Raw genomic sequence first — 17557 nt, 5'->3', positions numbered from 1 at the left:
CAAAAACGCGCAACATTTTATTACGTAATATGAAAGCCTAGGAATTGTAGTTTATTAAAACATTAATATTCTAACGCCAAGTGACCCCATTCATATTTAAATATCCAAGAATATTTTGAAAATAGCCAAAATTTAGACACATTTTAAAATATTTTTTCAAAATATTTATACACATTTTTTGTTTACATATTTTTTGTAGAAGATCGCTAAAATACCAGAGGATGAAGATTCCATAGTGAAAATATTACTTTTGGCTTGCAAAATACTTTATATTAAGCTCCGAAATATACCGAATTCCAAAAAAACACAAAATTGCTTAACTTTAACATAATGCAGCTTGACAAGTAAACAACATATGACATTGAAATTTTCAGTAGTGATGTAGAATTTTATATACTTTAATCGGATCCTAAGTATTTAAAAAAAAAATATTTTTTTTAATTAATCTCCATTTTTTGCGAGTTTGTCCCTCTGTGCGTCGTAGAGCAAAAAGAAGGTTGATTAGTATTCACCCCCCACAAAACGAAAACTCCATCTAAATCCTGAAAAAATCTAATTTTGTTCATTTCTCCTAAAATTAGCGCCCAAAAGCGAAAAGAAGGTTAATACGTAATCACTCCCAAAAAACGAAAATCTAGATGGTATCCTAAACAAGTATATACAGCAGTAAGTTCGGCCGGGCCGAATCTTAAATACCCACCACCATGAACCAAATATTAGGGTTTCCTTTGAAATTTCAGGAGGGCTTGAGGACTTGAGGACACAACCCGAAGATAAATTTAAAGATTTCACCTATGAGGACTATATCAGATTCTGGATTTATAAGAACCATTTTTGTTTGAGGTTTAGAGGAATCATTAACATCTCTTGTAAGTGTGCAAGAAAATTATAAAATAACGCCTTGATTTGAAATCTTAAATCTGTAGAAGTAAAATCTGGAAATTTTACATTGAGTTTCAAACAATTTTCATGATCAGTGCGCCTTCTACACCCCCAAATGGACCGATAAAAACTTAATCCGATACACGTTTTTGTGAGCCTAAAATACCAGAATATTTACAATTTCAGGCATGTCAGATAAAAACTACGGTTTCTAGAAACCCAAGGAGTTAAATCGGGAGATCGTTGTTATGGGGGCTATACTAAAATATGGACCGATACGCACCATTTTCGGCACACCTCTTTGTGACCCGAAAATACCTCTAGATTTCCAATTTCAGGCAAATAAGATAAAAACTTCGGATTCTAGAAGCCCAAGAAGTAAAATTGGGAAATCGGTCTATATGGGGGCTATACTAAAATATGGACCGATACGCACCATTTTCGGCACACCTCTTTGTGACCCGAAAATACCTCTAGATTTCCAATTTCAGGCAAATAGGATAAAAACTTCGGATTCTAGAAGCCCAAGAAGTAAAATTGGGAAATCGGTCTATATGGGGGCTATACCAAAATATGGATCGATACTCACCATTTTCGGCACACCTCTTTATGGTCCTAAAATACCTCTAGATTTCCAATTTCAGACAAATTGGATAAAAACTACGGTTTCCCAAGACCCCAAATCGGGAGATCGGTCTATATGGGGGCTATCCCAAAATATGGACCGATACTCACAATTTTTGGCACACGTATTTGTGGTCCTACAATACCTCTAGATTTCCAATTTGAGGTAAATTGAATAAAAACTGCGTTTTCTATAAGCCCAAGAAGTAAAATCGGGAGATCGGTCTATATGGAGGCTATACCAAACTATGGACCGATACTCACAATTTTTGGCACACGTATTTGTGGTCCTACAATACCTCTAGATTTCAAATTTCAGGTAAATTGAATAAAAACTGCGGTTTCTATAAGCCCAAGAAGTAAAATCGGGAGATCGGTCTATATGGGGGCTATACCAAAACGTGGACCGATACTCACCATTTTTGGCACACGTATTTGTGGTCCTACAATACCTCTAGATTTCAAATTTCAGGTAAATTGAATAAAAACTGCGGTTTCTATAAGCCCAAGAAGTAAAATCGGGAGATCGGTCTATATGGGGGCTATACCAAAACGTGGACCGATACTCACCATTTTTGGCACATCTCTTTATGGTCATAAAATACCTCCAGATTTCAAATTTCAGGCAAATTGGATAAAAATTACGATTTCTATAAGCCCAAGACCCCAAATCGGGAGGTCGGTTTATATGGGGACTATATCAAAACCTGGACCGATATAGCCCATCTTCGAACTTGACCTGCCTGCAGACAAAAGACGAGCTTGTGCAAAATTTCAGCACGATTGCTTCATTATTGAAGTCTGTAGCGTGATTACAACAGACAGACAGACAGACAGACAGACAGACGGACAGACGGACATCGTTATATCGTCTTAGAATTTCTCCCTGATCAAGAATATATATACTTTATATAGTCGGAAATCGATATTTCGATGCGTTACAAACGGAATGACAAACTTATTATACCCCCGTCACCATTCTATGGTGGTGGGTATAAAAATGGAATTTTTTATATGAAAAACTTCTATGATAATATCTCCAAAACTAACAGTCCAAGAACGAAAAGAATGTTAGTTTGTTATCACACTCCAAAAAACAAAAATACCATAAAAATCTTGAAAAACATAAAAATTCGTGCATGTTTCCTAAACTAAGCGTCGTACAATAAAAAGACTTTAATTCGTGATCACCCGCAAAAAAAACGAAAACTCCATATAAATCCTAAAAATCGAAATCTTTATATGAAAAACTTTTTTTGTTCATATCTCCTCAACTAAGCGGCCCAAAACGAAAAGTATGTTAATTTGTGATAAAAACCCAAAAACCAAAAATTCTATTCAAATCGTGAAAAATCTAAATTTGCATATCCTTTCCTACAGCGAAAATGAGGTTAATTTGTTATAACCCCCAGAAAATCGAAAATCCTCAACAAATACTGCAAAAAACCAACATTTTATATGAAAAGTTTATTTTTCTCATATCTCCTAAGCTAATCGTTCTAGAGCGAAAAGAAGGTTAATTCGTGATGATCCTAAGAAATTGAGAATTTCATCCAGATCCAGACATTAGTTCTGTCTTACTTGTTTTATTTAAAATGGAGCGGGTGCGAAGCGAACTTTTTGTGTCAGTAGCAAGCAGATTTGTTTTTCGGAGCTGAGGAAATCCGAATTCTTTGCTTTGCTCTATTAAAAACAGGTCATTGGTATACGATTTAAATGCAGTCACAAATTTATATCCTATGATGAAGCGTTGTACAATGAGTAGGTACTAAAGTTTATGGGCAAACAACCTTATTTAGCCTTCTTCACAGAAATAAGTGGTAGTCGGTTGATAGTCTATCGGTAACCAAGTGAGAATAATGTCCAAATATTTACATTACACCGTTTATTTTTGGATGATCTTAAAATATCCAAAAACCACCTTATGATACCAACAGATGTATTTTGAGTTTTATAGCTACACTCAAGAAAAATGTTAAGTTTGAAATAAATTTAAATTTGCTTTACATAAACCAAATATGAAGAAATATTTTATCTTTTATTTTTACAACCAGCATAGATTAATTTGTGTATAAAGATGAAGGCGACGTCGGTTTTATCCGCCTCATGTCGACAGACAGCTAATTCCGAACGAAACTTGTTTTGCGCTGTATTACTTTCGCTCTCTTATATGTAGGAAATTTTCTATAGAGACGAAATTTCGATGAAATTTTCTATAGAAACAAAATTTCGACAAAATTTTCTATAGAGACAAAATTTCGAAGAAATTTCCTATAGAGACAACATATCGACGAAATTTAATACAGAGACGAAATTCAACGAAATTTACTATAAAGGCAAAATTTCGAAGAAATTTCTTATAGAGACAAAATTTTCTATAGACACAAAATTTCGACGAAATTTCCTATAGAGACAAAAATTTCGACGAAATTTTCTATAGAGCCAAAAATTTCGACAAAATTTTCTATAGAGACAAAAAGTTCGATGAAATTTTCTATAGAGACAAAAATTTCGACGAAATTTCCTATAGAGTTAAAATTTTGACGAAATTTCCTAAAAAGACAAAATTTCGACGATATTTTCTATAGAGACAACATTTCAACGAAATATTCTATAAAAAAAAAAAATTCGACGCAATTTGCTGTAGACAAAATTTCGACTAAATTTCCAATAGAGACAAAATTTCGACGAAATTTTCTAGAGATAAAATTTCGACGAAATTTTCTATGGAAGCAAAATTTCGACAGAATTTTCTATAGAAACAAAATTTCGACGAAATTTTCTAAAAAGACAAAATTTCGACGAAATTTTCTAGAGAGACAAAATTTTGACGAAATTTTCTATAGAGATAAAATGTTGACGAAATTTTCTATAGAGATAAAATTTCGACGAAATTTACTATAGGGATAAAATTTCATAGAGACAAAATTTCGACGAAATTTTCTAGAGATAAAATTTCGACGAAATTTTCTATAGACGCTAAATTTCGACAGAATTTTCTATAGAAACAAAATTTCGACGAAATTTTCTAAAAAGACAAAATTTAGACGAAATTTTCTAGAGAGACAAAAATTTTGACGAAATTTTCTATAGAGATAAAATTTTGACGAAATTTTCTATAGAGATAAAATTTTGACGAAATTTTCTATAGAGACAAAATTTCGACGAAATTTACTATAGGGATAAAATTTCATAGAGACAAAATTTCGACGAAATTTCTTATAGAGACAAAATTTCGACGAAATTTTCTATAGAGTCAAAATTTTGACGAAACATTTCAACGAAATATTCTATAAAAACAAAATTTCGACGAAATTTGCTGTAGACAAAATTTCGACTAAATTTCTTATAGAGACAAAATATCGACAAAATTTCCTATAGAGACAAAATTTCGACGAAATTTTCCATAGAGACAAAATTTTCTATAGAGACAAAATTTCGACGAAATTTCTTATAGAGATAAAATTTCCGATCGAGACAACATATCGAGGAATTTATACAGAGACGAAATTTTCTATAGACAAAATGTCGAGGAAATTTTCTATAGACACAAAATATCGAGGAAATTTCCTAAAGAGACAAAATTTCGACGAAATTTCCTATAGAGATAAAATTTTGACGAAATTTTCTATAGAGATAAAATTTTCTATAGAGACAAAATTTCGACGAAATTTTCTATAGAGATAAAATTTCGACGAAATTTACTATAGAGATAAAATTTCAACGAAATTTACTATAGAGACAAAATTTCGACGAAATTTCCTATAGACAAAATTTCGACGAAATTTTCTATAGACACAAAATTTCGAAAAAAATTTTCTATAGAGATTAATATTTTGACGAAATTTTCTATAGAGTTAAAATTTTGACGAAATTTCCAAAACATACAAAATTTCGACGATATTTTCCATAGAGTCAACATTTCAACGAAATATTCCATAAAAACAAAATTTCGACAAAATTTGCTGTATACAAAATTTCGACTAAATTTCCTATACAAACAAAATATGGACAAAATTTGAAATTTATGATATTTTCCATAGAGACAAAATTTCGACGAAATTTTCTATAGACACAAAATTTCGACGAAATTTCATATAGAGACAAAAATTTCGATGAAATTTTCTATAGAGACAACAATTTCGACGAAATTTTCTATGGAGTTAAAATCTTGACGAAATTTTCTATAGAGTCAAAATTTTGACGAAATTTCCTGAAGGGACAAAATTTCGACGATATTTTCCACAGAGACAACATTTCAACGAAATTTTCTATATAAACAAAATTTCGACGAAAAATTGCTGTAGGCAAAATTTCGACTAAATATCCTATACAGACAAAATTTCCTATAGAGGCAAAATTTCGACGAAATTTCCTATGGAGGCAAAATTTCGACGAAATTTCCTATAGAGACAACATTTGCTATAGAGACAAAATTTCGACGAAATTTTCTATAGAGAAATCAATTCGACGAAATTTTACTATAGAGACAAAATTTCGACGAAATTTTCTATAGAGACAAAATTTTGACGAAATTTTCTAGAGATAAAATTTTGACGAAATTTTTTATAGAAACAAAATTTCGAGGAAATTTTCCATAAAGACAAAATTTCGACGAAATTTTTTAAAGAGGCAAAATATCGACGAATTTTCCTATTGAAAAAATTTCTATAGAGATAAAATTTCCACAAAATTGTCTATAGAGACAAAAGTTTGGAGTTTGCAGTATTCCAGGCTAATTTGATTTGTTTTTTTTTTCACTGGTCTAATCTTGTAAGAACATCGTATTTCATACCTACATAAATGTACATATAAAGGAGAATTTTCCAAAATAAAATAAAAAAACTTTCATAGAAAATAAACTTTTCACCGTTTGTATTTTCTCTCTAAACAAAACACGTACACAACAGCGCCCAAAACTTAAAGTAAACAAAATATTTACCGCCGACATTGCGCTGGAAAAATATAGTTTTTTTTCCATTTAACACCGTTGGTGGCAGTTGAAAGCAATGAACACAAATTATCTACTCCCGTGTAGTGATGTAGCCTCACCACCTAGATAGTTTATAAAAGAAATTAAAGAGATTTCCAATCAATACGATTTCATTTCAATTGCTCCCAATACAATTTTCCACTATCAACATGAACATCCATGCAATTTAGATGTTCCCATGACTGACTGACTGACCAACCACACCATATTTAACAACAAGTACATTAGCCCAAACAAAATCCCCATTAATATACGTAATACATACGAATCTACTGGATGAACTTCTCGTAAAGCTGTGAAAATTTCCATAAAGAAAATTTCGTGAATTGTTCTGGATTAGTTAGTTGGTGGCAGATCATTGATCGGTTAAGATCGCAAGTGAGAAATTTGAAATCGAATTGGAAAAATAACATGAATTCGCCTCGTTTACAAAATCGTGCCCGAATTGCTCCAATACCCGAGACAATACGATATCCTACGACCGATATTCGTTCCCATACGATAACAATACCCACGAATCCGGGAGAACCTACGCGTACTTATCAAGGATTACAGACGTGTAGGTTACGTTAAATAATCTTAAGGAAAAAATATATGGAGGATATTGTGTTTACGCAGTGAAAATATCTGAATTAAATTATTATTGGTTTCGAAGAAAATGCATTGAATAAAATTCACAGTTTGGAAATTAATCACTAAAATCAAGTAAAGTCGGACAGAACCAACTATGCGCACGTAAAAAACCCCTGCTATCACATTTTCAATTATATAACTACCCTACGGGAAATTGGTACAAATTGCCACTGACGGACGTGAAGCGCTATATTTTTTTATTTATATTGTTCAAAAGCAAAAACATGAGAAAATAACAACAAATTTTGTAAAAAGTTTAGATTTGTTAGAATTGGCTGCCTTGGGACGAATTATGGCCATCAAACGGCCAACGAAGCCATCACACGCCACACGTGGCTCTGCGGAATTTTGACGCATTCCCGAGTAATGTCCTGAGATGAACAGAGATATACCGAAAGTATACCTATATCCAAAGGATTCATGTGGGGGCATTTACCGTCTCCATTGCTTTTTAATATTTATTGCGAGCAACTAGTTCGAGAGAATGTTATAAGCGGATCAGTTTTAAACAATACTAGACACGCTGATGACACATATCTCAACTTCAGAAACTTCTGGATACTCACGCAACTTGCATATGAAAATAAGTTTTTTGTTCCCATACTTATATTTAAATCTGACTCGATATGGACAAATCTTGTTACGACTTCTACAGAATTTATAGACTTAAAATTTAAGTCGGCTAATGTCCCGGGGTGGACCACAATGTTAGCAAAAAAATATGGGAAACATTTAATTCTGAAGCAATTTTAAAGGCAACTTCGCAAAAGTGCATTTATGATATATCGATCCGCGTCATTTTTAAAAGTTTTCGACTTAGCAGTGGCGATTTTACAAAAAAAAATGTTGGGGTTTTGCCCATTTTTGCCTAAATCAGAAAAAACATATATATGGGAGCTATATCTAAATCTGAACCGATTTCAATCAAATTTGGCATGCATAGTTACAATCTTAATTCTACGCTTTGTGCAAAATTACACTTAAATCGGATTTCAAATTTACCTCTGTGGTCATATGAGTGTAAATCGGACGAAAGATATAAATGGAAGCTATATCTAAATCTGAACCGATTTCAATAAAATTTAGCACACTAGTCTATACTACTAATTGTACTCCTTGTAAGCTATGTTATATATAAATCTATATATAAAACTGGTATCAAATTTGAAGTCGATTAGACTGAAACTGCGACGTGGACTTTGATTAAAAAAATGAGTTCAAAGACAGACGGACGTACGGACATGGCTAGATCGACTCAGGGGCCCATCCTGAGCATTTTTGTCAAAGACACCATGTGTCTATCTCGTCTCCTTCTGGGTGTTGCAAACATATGCGCTAACTTATAATACCCTATTACACAGTCTGACGCAGGGTATAATTAATAGTCCCAATTAAAAATTTAATTGATATAATTATTTTTGTAATTGATATTTGGTTCAATTAAATTTTGAATTGAATAATGTTTAAAATTCAATTAAAATTTTAATTGGTAAAATGTTGGTGATATTTTTTCTTTGTATATTTCCGGGCAGTCCTACTGTACGCACCCAATGAACCTGTAGACCGTAAAATCTACTAATATTAAAAAGTTGGAAGCCTTCGAAATATGGATATATCAGTGAATATTAAAAATTCCATGAACTGTCAATGTCTTAAATGCTGAAATATTAAGAAAAATGCAATGCGAAAGAAAGAACTCATCAAAGCCATAAAAAGGATAAAAACTGCGCATTTGGGACATATTATGAGAGATCAGAAATATAAATTGCCGTAAAACATAACCCGCATAAAAATTAAAGGAAACAACATTAGAAGAAGAAAACAAGAGTTATCATGGCTTGACAACATCAAGGAATGACTGGTATCCGAGATGTTACAAATATATTAAGCATGGCGAGAGACAGAGAGGAATTTGCGAATATGCTGAATACTTTATTAAAACAAATTATGTATGTATATGTTTGGAATGGAACAAGATTATATTGGTCGGAAATATTTGGGAAACGAGGAGGGTCATTTGTGGTTTTCACTCCGCGGAAATGACACCTACTGTAAAATGAAAGCTATGAAATGAGGTTACGACATGAATATAGTTTCAGCATTGGCTGATGTGTATATCCTGAACTACGCCATCTGTTGGCAAACATGCATAAATAATCCTCGAAACACTTCTGAACAGAGAATGAAGCCGCCGAGTCGCACCGCCGACCAGTTTATACCAGCCGACGCCGCCGCCGAATATATCGACTCATCTCGACTTATATTTTGTTGTATTATTTGCAAAAATTTGAACTTTCCACCCACAATCGATCAGTATCAAATTGTTATAATAATTTAGCTCTGAAAATTTGAACGAAATGTAAATTTAATTGTAAGATTGGTTGTACAATTAGTCTCATTGTCTTTCGGATAACATCAAATTGATTTTATAATGAAAAATTGCGCAACGCCGAATAGACAAATTTATACCGTCTTAGGCGTCAAGCCGCCGACGCCGGAGGGAAAAATTTAGTGTCAGCCGCCGCCGACAAAAATGGGTCAGCTTCATTCACTGCTTCTGAAACGCGTTTTGTGTAACAATGTTTACAATTTGAAACCTGTTTAATAGCCAAGAAATGGTGTCTATCTGTCACAATAAACTTAGAAGGTTCGACTTGTTCCTTTGCTTCGTCCGTTCTCCTATCGTTGTTAATCTAGTCGATGTCATGATTGCTTCACCCTAACCAATATTGTACACATCGTCTTGTGACGTGGTGCTCAGTGTTCTATGTTACTTGTTCCGAGACAACAAATCCGCTAGAACAGTAATTCGCAGAGTTTCTTCTCCACTTTCTCCGGGATACAGAATTCGAAAGTCAACTTTTCGAAAAAATATTATACTTGTATTGAAAGGAGACCGTGATAAAGTCGAAAGTCGCGGCGTCAAAAATCGTTTATATAATAACCGCAAAAGTCGAATATCGTTTTTTTTTTTTTCAATTTTTTGATACTCCCCTTTAATTCCCTCGTGTTAGCTCGGTCATATATCATTTTTAAGTCTTATCCTACTGCATAAAATCCTAATTTTTGCACATATTTGGCATATTTTATGAATGGTCATTGCATTTTTTTCTATCTGTGTACATTCATTCAAGTAAATTTACAACCAATTGAGTTTGGTGTACTACAAACTTTTAAATTGTGTAAAGAAAATGAAAACCTTCACTCAATTTTCCGAAAAATATGTACGCATCAATTGATGCCTGATGATTAGCTAGATTGTGCACTTATGAGCACACACATCGGAACACATCACACGTTTATTGGAAATAGTATACCATAAAATTTGGCACGAAATATTTTTTTCAATTGATTTTTGTTTTTGTTTTAAGAGGATATTCATAACTTGCCTAAATCAATCCAACTATAAAACAAAACTAATTACACATGAAAATAATAAAAGAAAACAATTTTTGGCCATTTTTATTCAAATTCACAACCATCAAATCGACTATAATGTACGATATTGATGAATTCAATGAATTGAAATATTGCCAAATTTAAGTGAAGATTTTTTTTCGATTTTCAAGGTGCTTGAAAGAACACACACACACAGAGTAAACCAAACTTATTCGAGGAATATTTTTCTCGAATACTCCAAATACTACCTTAACATGCTTACGAGGTTTGTCCTATTAGGAGGCCACCGAAGTGCAACGTTTAGCATAGCAATGGGTTCAATACCAGTTTCGACCCAACTCCAATTATGGTTTGTCTCTATTTAAGTATTAAAAAACTAGCGGGTCTAAATTACATAGGAAAAAACATATTAAAAAAACTTGCGGTTGGCTTTTTCAAAATTTTATTTCTATAGAAAATTTTCTCAAAATTTTATTTCTATAGAAAATGTTGTCATTTTTTATTTCTAAAGACAATTCTTGTCAAAATTTTAGTTCTATAGAAAAGTTTTCTCAAAAATTTTTCCTATAGAAAATGTTTGTCAAAATTGCTTTTCTTTAGAATAGTTTGTCAGCATTTTATTTCTATAGCAAATAGTGTCCAAATGTGATTTCTATAGAAATTTTGTCAAAATTTTATTTCTATCGAAAATTTTGTCAAAATTTGATTCTATAGAAAATTTTTGTCAAAATTTTATTTCTTAAAATTCTTGTCAAAATGTTATTTTATAGAAAATTTTGTCAAAATTTTATTTGTATAAAGAATTTTTGTCGAAATTTAGTTTGTATAAAACATTTTTGTCAATATTTTATTTGTAAAGAAAATTTTTGTCAAAATTTTATTTCTATAGAAAATTGTATCCAAATAGAAAATTTTTGTCAAAATGTTATTTCTATAGAAAATTCTTGTCAAAATTTGCTAAACCATGAAAAGTCTACTGGAAAACTAAATAGTGTCACAAATTTGTAATATTGTATAAATTTTTCTAACACCTATTTTGGTTTAACTGAAACATAGATTGGTATACCCAAAGAAATTTGTAAGTACAGCCGAAAATTCTGCTAAAACAGCAAAAATATCTGCTGAAAAAACTTACAGTCACTGTTTGCTTAAATAGCAAACATTGTCTGTTTTTTAAACTCGTTTACCCTAAAACATGTTTGAATTTGCCCGAAACAAGCAAAAAATGTCAACTTGAGGCTATCACCATATTGATAAGGTGTCTTCTATGTATTTTTGTGAAATTAAGACATCACAGCATAGAAAAAGTTTGCTGGTACCATTGAGAAGCTTTTAGGAATATTAGAGGACTGGGTTAAGGTGAGTATTAAGTTCGAGTTTAGCCGCTAAAATCGCTAAAGTGAAAACTAAATCAGTAAGAAAAATGCATTATACATATTTGTTGCAAATTTTATTATGAGCAAATTTTCACAAAGTTTGTATTCCTTAAAATGGATTATTAAAGAAAAGTAATCGTGAAAAATGACGTTTTTAGCGGCTAAACTCGAACCTAATACCCACCTTTATACAGAAAACTATTTTCAGCTTTTAAATTCCTTTGGGTTAGCATATTAAACCTAAACACTTTACGAATTCTGGTTCACTACACTATGAATTACAAAAACAACAGCAGACACCGACTGCTGTGTTTGCAGACTGTTGAGTGCACTTACTTTCAGCAGTATGTATGATATAAATGACAGATTGACAGAATATATACTGCCGTAAGTTCGGCTATGACAAATCTTTTGCACCCTCCACCATGGATTGCGTAGAAACTTCTACTAAAGGCTGTCATTCACAATCGAACTACTTGGGTTATGCCGATGTCAAGGTAAGTTAGTCCATACGTGGTACACGCTAGACAAAAAGGCAGATTAAACACCTATATAATTCACTTCTTGGCCGGTATATATATTGGAGTCTATAAATAATTACGGGAGTCTATAAATAATTGGTACACCATGTTCCAAATTTCAACCACATCGGAAGAAATTTGCTTCTAAGAGGATCCGCAAGCCAAATCTGGGGATCGGTTTATACAGACGGACGGACATACGGACATCGCTAGATCGACTTAGAATTTCACCACGACCCAGAATATATATACTTTATGGGGTCTTGGGCCAACATTTAGATGTGTTACAAACGGAATGACAAAGCTAATATACCCTTCATCCTATGGTGGAGAGTATAAAAACAGTCTTCTGAAAAACATATTCTGTTTTTGTTTGCTATTACATTTTTTTATGGATACGCATATAGGCGCTTCCAGTTACCTATAGTCATCATTTTAGTTGTATGTTATATTGAAATTATCAATCCTCTCGTTGAGAGGTTTAACGAATGGGATTTCATCAAAGTGTAATCCACAGCGATTTTGCGTTATATTGAGAACCACAGTGTAGCCCTGATTTTTTCCGACCAAGTCGATAGCCTTACACCAGTCGTTGGCAGGGCTGTGGAGTCGGGGGCTGTAGTAGATTTTTTACTGTTTGGTAGATTGGTAGAATTCTTGATGTTTTGGTAATTTTGCAATGTATTCCTCTTATGTTAGAAATAAATTTTTGACAAAATTTCTATAGAAATAAAATATTGACAAAAATTTCTCTATAAATAAAATTTTGAAAAAATTTCTATAGAAATAAAATGTTGACAAAAATTTCTCTATAAATAAATTTTTGACAAACATTTCTCCACAAATAAAATTTTGACAAAAATTTCTCTAGAAATAACATTTTGAAAAAAATTTCTATAGAAATAAAATTTTGAGAAAAAAAATTCTCTAGAGTTAAAATTTAAATTTTCTATAGGAATAAAATTTTGACAAAATTTTCTATAGGAATCAAATTTTGACAAAATTTTCTATAGGTTCGGAATTACCACATTCCTCATCAGCATCCTCTACTTGCAGCAAAACTATCAACCAATTATCAGAATAAATTCAGGCAGTTCATTAAACCCAACAATAAACCACACTTGAACCCTCCGAAAAAAGGTTTTACATTGATAGCCGGCTTATGCCGAAATAAATTCAAAACAAACATATCTCTTTTCCTATGCAAAATTTTCTATAGAAATAAAAGTTGGACAAAATAATCTATAGAAATAAAATTTGGACAAAATTTGTATATAGGAATAAAATTTGGACAAAATATTTATATAGAAATAAAATTTGGACAAAATTTTTATATAGAAATAAAATTTGGACAAAATTTTCTATAGAAATAAAATTTTGACAAAATTTTCTATAGAAATAAAATTTTGACAAAATTTTCTATAGAAATAAAATTTTGACAAAATTTTCTATAGAAATAAAATTTTATTGTTGTTTTTGATCTCAGCTTAAAGCCATGCATTGACTAAACTACAAGTGTAGCTTAACCAACAGAGGAAAAGTATGCTTGTCAAATTTATTTGGGCAAAGCCCTATAGACTGCAAGATGGTTGGCTGGTTTTGTTTTTGAGCCTGCTTCCAGCCAACTAAATACAAAACGATGATTTGAGTTTGGCAAAGGAAAAGAGATATGCTTGCAAATTTGTTTAGGCAGTAGCCGACTATTAAACCCTTTTTCGGAAGGTTCAAGTGTATTTCACTTTGGGTTGAGTGAATTACCCGAATTTATTCTGATAATTGGTTGATAGTTTTGCTGCAAGTAGAGGATGCTGATGAGGAATGTGGTAATTCCGAAACAGCTGTACATCCAACCATCTTGCAGTCTATAGGGCTTTGCCCAAATAAATTTGACAAGCATACTTTTCCTCTGTTGGTTAAGCTACACTTGTAGTTTAGTCAATGCATGGCTTTAAGCTGAGATCAAAAACAACAATAACGATTGAAGAGAAGCCAACAATAACAAACAAAACGAAATAAAATTTTGACAAAATTTTCTATAGAAATAAAATTTTGACAATATTTTCCATAGAAATAAAGTTCCAAAAAAATTTTCTATAGAAATAAAATTTTGCCAAAATTTTCTATAGAAATAAAATTTCAAGAAAATTCTCTACAGATTATTTTGTTTGGTAGTTTTTGGTAGAATTTCTCTTAATTTTGGTAGATTATTTGTGGCTCGAGTGGCAACAACGAGTGGGAGTCGTATTTTTGTAACTTAACCAATATTTACGCTAATTATATTCCATTGAGTTTTTTAACCTAAAATTGAAATCGTGGAATCAAGCATTTGCCTGGCGATATAGAAGTAACGGTTGGACTGTAACATGACTTTGCAACTTCCAATATTGGATATAATTCCATGTTTTCTAGAAGGTTAGACTAGAAGATCGGCTGAAATGATCCATTTTAATGCCTATTTGTAACAGTTCGAAATATCGATTTTGATTTTATTTAGACTTCACGCTCGAACGTAGACCACAACGGACATATAAACCGATCTTGCGATTTGGCTTATTGAACGTTAAGGTTAGTCTGGTTTTGATAAAAGGTTTAGAAATATGCAAAATAGGGTTCCCATCTTTCCAGATTTTGACATAGTCCTACATAGATCTGAACATTGAGTGCACTCACATTCATTCAATTTGACTAAAATTGGCATCGTAGGTTTATTTTGAGGTTACAAAATCAAACTAGTGTTATGTTTTTTCTTCAGATCGGCCAATTTATTTTTTATTTAATTCAATTTTATATAACACTAATATACACCGATACCATGGCTTTACTTCTTAAGCTTCTGGAAGCAGAATTTATTTAAAATTTTGTATTTTTATAAATATATATGCTGAAGATTGTTTATATCTGTCCATATTGCTAAGGGGCCTCCATATAGAGGTATGTCACAATTTAATTGTTTGAACATAGGAACCAATTGACGTTAAATTCTTAATATACAGTTTTTTTTATACCCTTACAGGGGCTAAGGTGAGTAGATGCAATTGGCGTCATATGTGAAATTTAGTGCTTTTTTACAGTTTTTGTATACCCTTGCAGGGGCTAAGGTGAATAGATGCAATTGGCGTCATATGTGAAATTTAGTGCTCTTTTGCACACATAAATAAATAACATAATTTATATCGGTCCATTTTTGGTACCCTACACCACAGAATTACAAATGGAGTGTTATTACAATGGGATTTATTTACATTACCGGAGTCGGTTTCAAGGCTGATGATAAATGCGGGCAAAATTGGTTCTTATCCACAGCCCTGGCATTAAAGGAATCAGTACCTGTTTTATTAAATGCGTCCAGCACTTATATAAATCTTAAGGGTATAAATGTCTACACAAATATATTACTCATAAAAGCTACCACTGCTATTTACACAGGGAATTTTCTTGAATCACCCACTTTATTATATGCACACAAATTAATTTTCTTATAAAAGATATTTATGTTCTAACTCAATTTCTAAACAAATGCAAGTGGATAAGTAAACAAACTATGGATATAAATAAAAACACAAAATGCTCCAAAAAGATTTTTTTCGCGTCATATTATCAAACAAAAACATAAACAAACATTTCAAAGCACCAAGTAATATTCGAATGAGCAAATGTTGGGTTCCCCCAGTATTAAAAAAAAATAGAAAACAAATAATAAATTTAAAAAAAGTAAACAATATATATGATTATTATGAATTACTTATAAATTTAAGACTCAGTGTGGAAGTTATATATGTTTGAATACCATGAAACAGGCAAAAAGTGGTGTATATATTAAAAATTCTGTTAATTATAAACTCATTAAGAACCACTCATAATATTTGATTTATGCACTTCAATATTTTGGTGAAATATAAACAATATACATTGAATAATATGAACTTACCTTTATGTATTCTTCTTGCAGCCGAAAATGATGACATGAACTGTGTTGAAATACTGGCTACAACCGTGTCCATAATAATCATGGTTCTTACGTTTCCCATATCAGTATTTATATGCTTTAAAGTGGTTGCCGAATATGAACGTGCAGTGATATTTCGTATGGGTCGTTTACGTAGTGGTGGAGCGAGAGGTAGTATATTGGAAATCCTATACAGTATATATATCAAGTGATGAGTGCTTTGTTTTTAAGGTCCTGGTGTATTCTTTGTATTACCATGTGTAGATGATTATTGTAAAGTAGACTTGAGAACTGTGTCATTTGATGTACCACCACAAGAAGTTCTCTCCAAAGATTCAGTAACAGTAACAGTAGATGCTGTCGTCTATTATCGTATAAGTGATCCTCTTAAGTCTGTTATACAAGTATCCAATTATAGTCATTCCACACGACTGCTAGCAGCCACTACTTTGCGTAATGTCTTGGGTACAAGAAACTTATCCGAATTGTTAACCGAACGAGAAACTATATCGCATACAATGCAAATGTCCTTAGACGAAGCTACAGACCCATGGGGTGTTAAAGTTGAGCGTGTTGAAATGTAAGGTTTTTAATTTCGGTTGTGGAAGAAAGTTATGCATAGAGATTACTTGACATTATTTTTATCACTACAGCAAAGACGTTTCGTTGCCTACAGCTTTGCAAAGGGCTATGGCTGCTGAAGCTGAGGCTGCTCGAGAAGCTCGCGCTAAAGTCATTGCTGCCGAAGGTGAAATGAAATCATCAAGAGCATTAAAAGAGGCTTCCGAGATTATTTCATCTAGCCCTTCAGCTTTACAGGTATAGCAACGCAGCATGAACATATTTATATGAATACATTAATTTTTTCTTTTTATTTCATTTTACTTTTATTTTATCTCATTCCAGTTGCGTTATTTACAAACTTTAGTTAATATATCTGCCGAAAAGAATTCTACTATTATATTTCCATTGCCTATGGAATTATTATCACCATTTTTGTCAGCCAGTCATGGACATTGTAGCCATAAACATCAGTGACATTCGACGAATTTTGAAAAGTATATGAAATTATTACGTTCATATGATTTGGAGATGTTAAAGAGAAAGGAAGCAGATCAAACCGATTTTAATTAATAATGAAGCTTATTTGGAGTTCGCAAATAAAGAAAATCGACAACACAAG

The 17557-nt window shown here is 32.1% G+C and overlaps 1 protein-coding gene and 1 long non-coding RNA gene across 2 annotated transcripts in view; one reads left to right on the top strand and one right to left on the bottom strand.

Annotated features, from left to right (window-relative positions):
- Positions 1–16766, bottom strand: part of LOC142228248 (uncharacterized) — a 90754-nt gene extending 73988 nt beyond the window's left edge. The window contains exons 1-2 of the long non-coding RNA XR_012720108.1: positions 16630–16766; positions 16357–16562 (exon numbers count right to left, since the gene is read on the bottom strand). This is a non-coding gene — a long non-coding RNA (uncharacterized LOC142228248). The remainder of the gene's footprint in view (positions 1–16356; positions 16563–16629) is intronic.
- LOC142228247 (band 7 protein AGAP004871-like) lies at positions 6855–17556 on the top strand. Its single transcript, XM_075298629.1, has 5 exons — positions 6855–7058; positions 16378–16545; positions 16606–16954; positions 17028–17193; positions 17281–17556. Exons 1-5 carry the CDS (start codon positions 6911–6913, stop codon positions 17410–17412), a joined length of 963 nt encoding a protein of 320 aa, XP_075154744.1. The 5' UTR covers positions 6855–6910; the 3' UTR covers positions 17413–17556.
- Position 17557: the final 1 nt, after the last annotated feature.

The sequence above is a fragment of the Haematobia irritans genome, chromosome 3 (genome assembly GCF_050003625.1).
Source record: "Haematobia irritans isolate KBUSLIRL chromosome 3, ASM5000362v1, whole genome shotgun sequence".
Lineage (NCBI taxonomy): Eukaryota > Metazoa > Arthropoda > Insecta > Diptera > Muscidae > Haematobia > Haematobia irritans.
The sequence above is the reverse complement of the archived record's forward strand: the minus strand, read 5'-3'. Positions and strand labels throughout refer to the sequence as shown.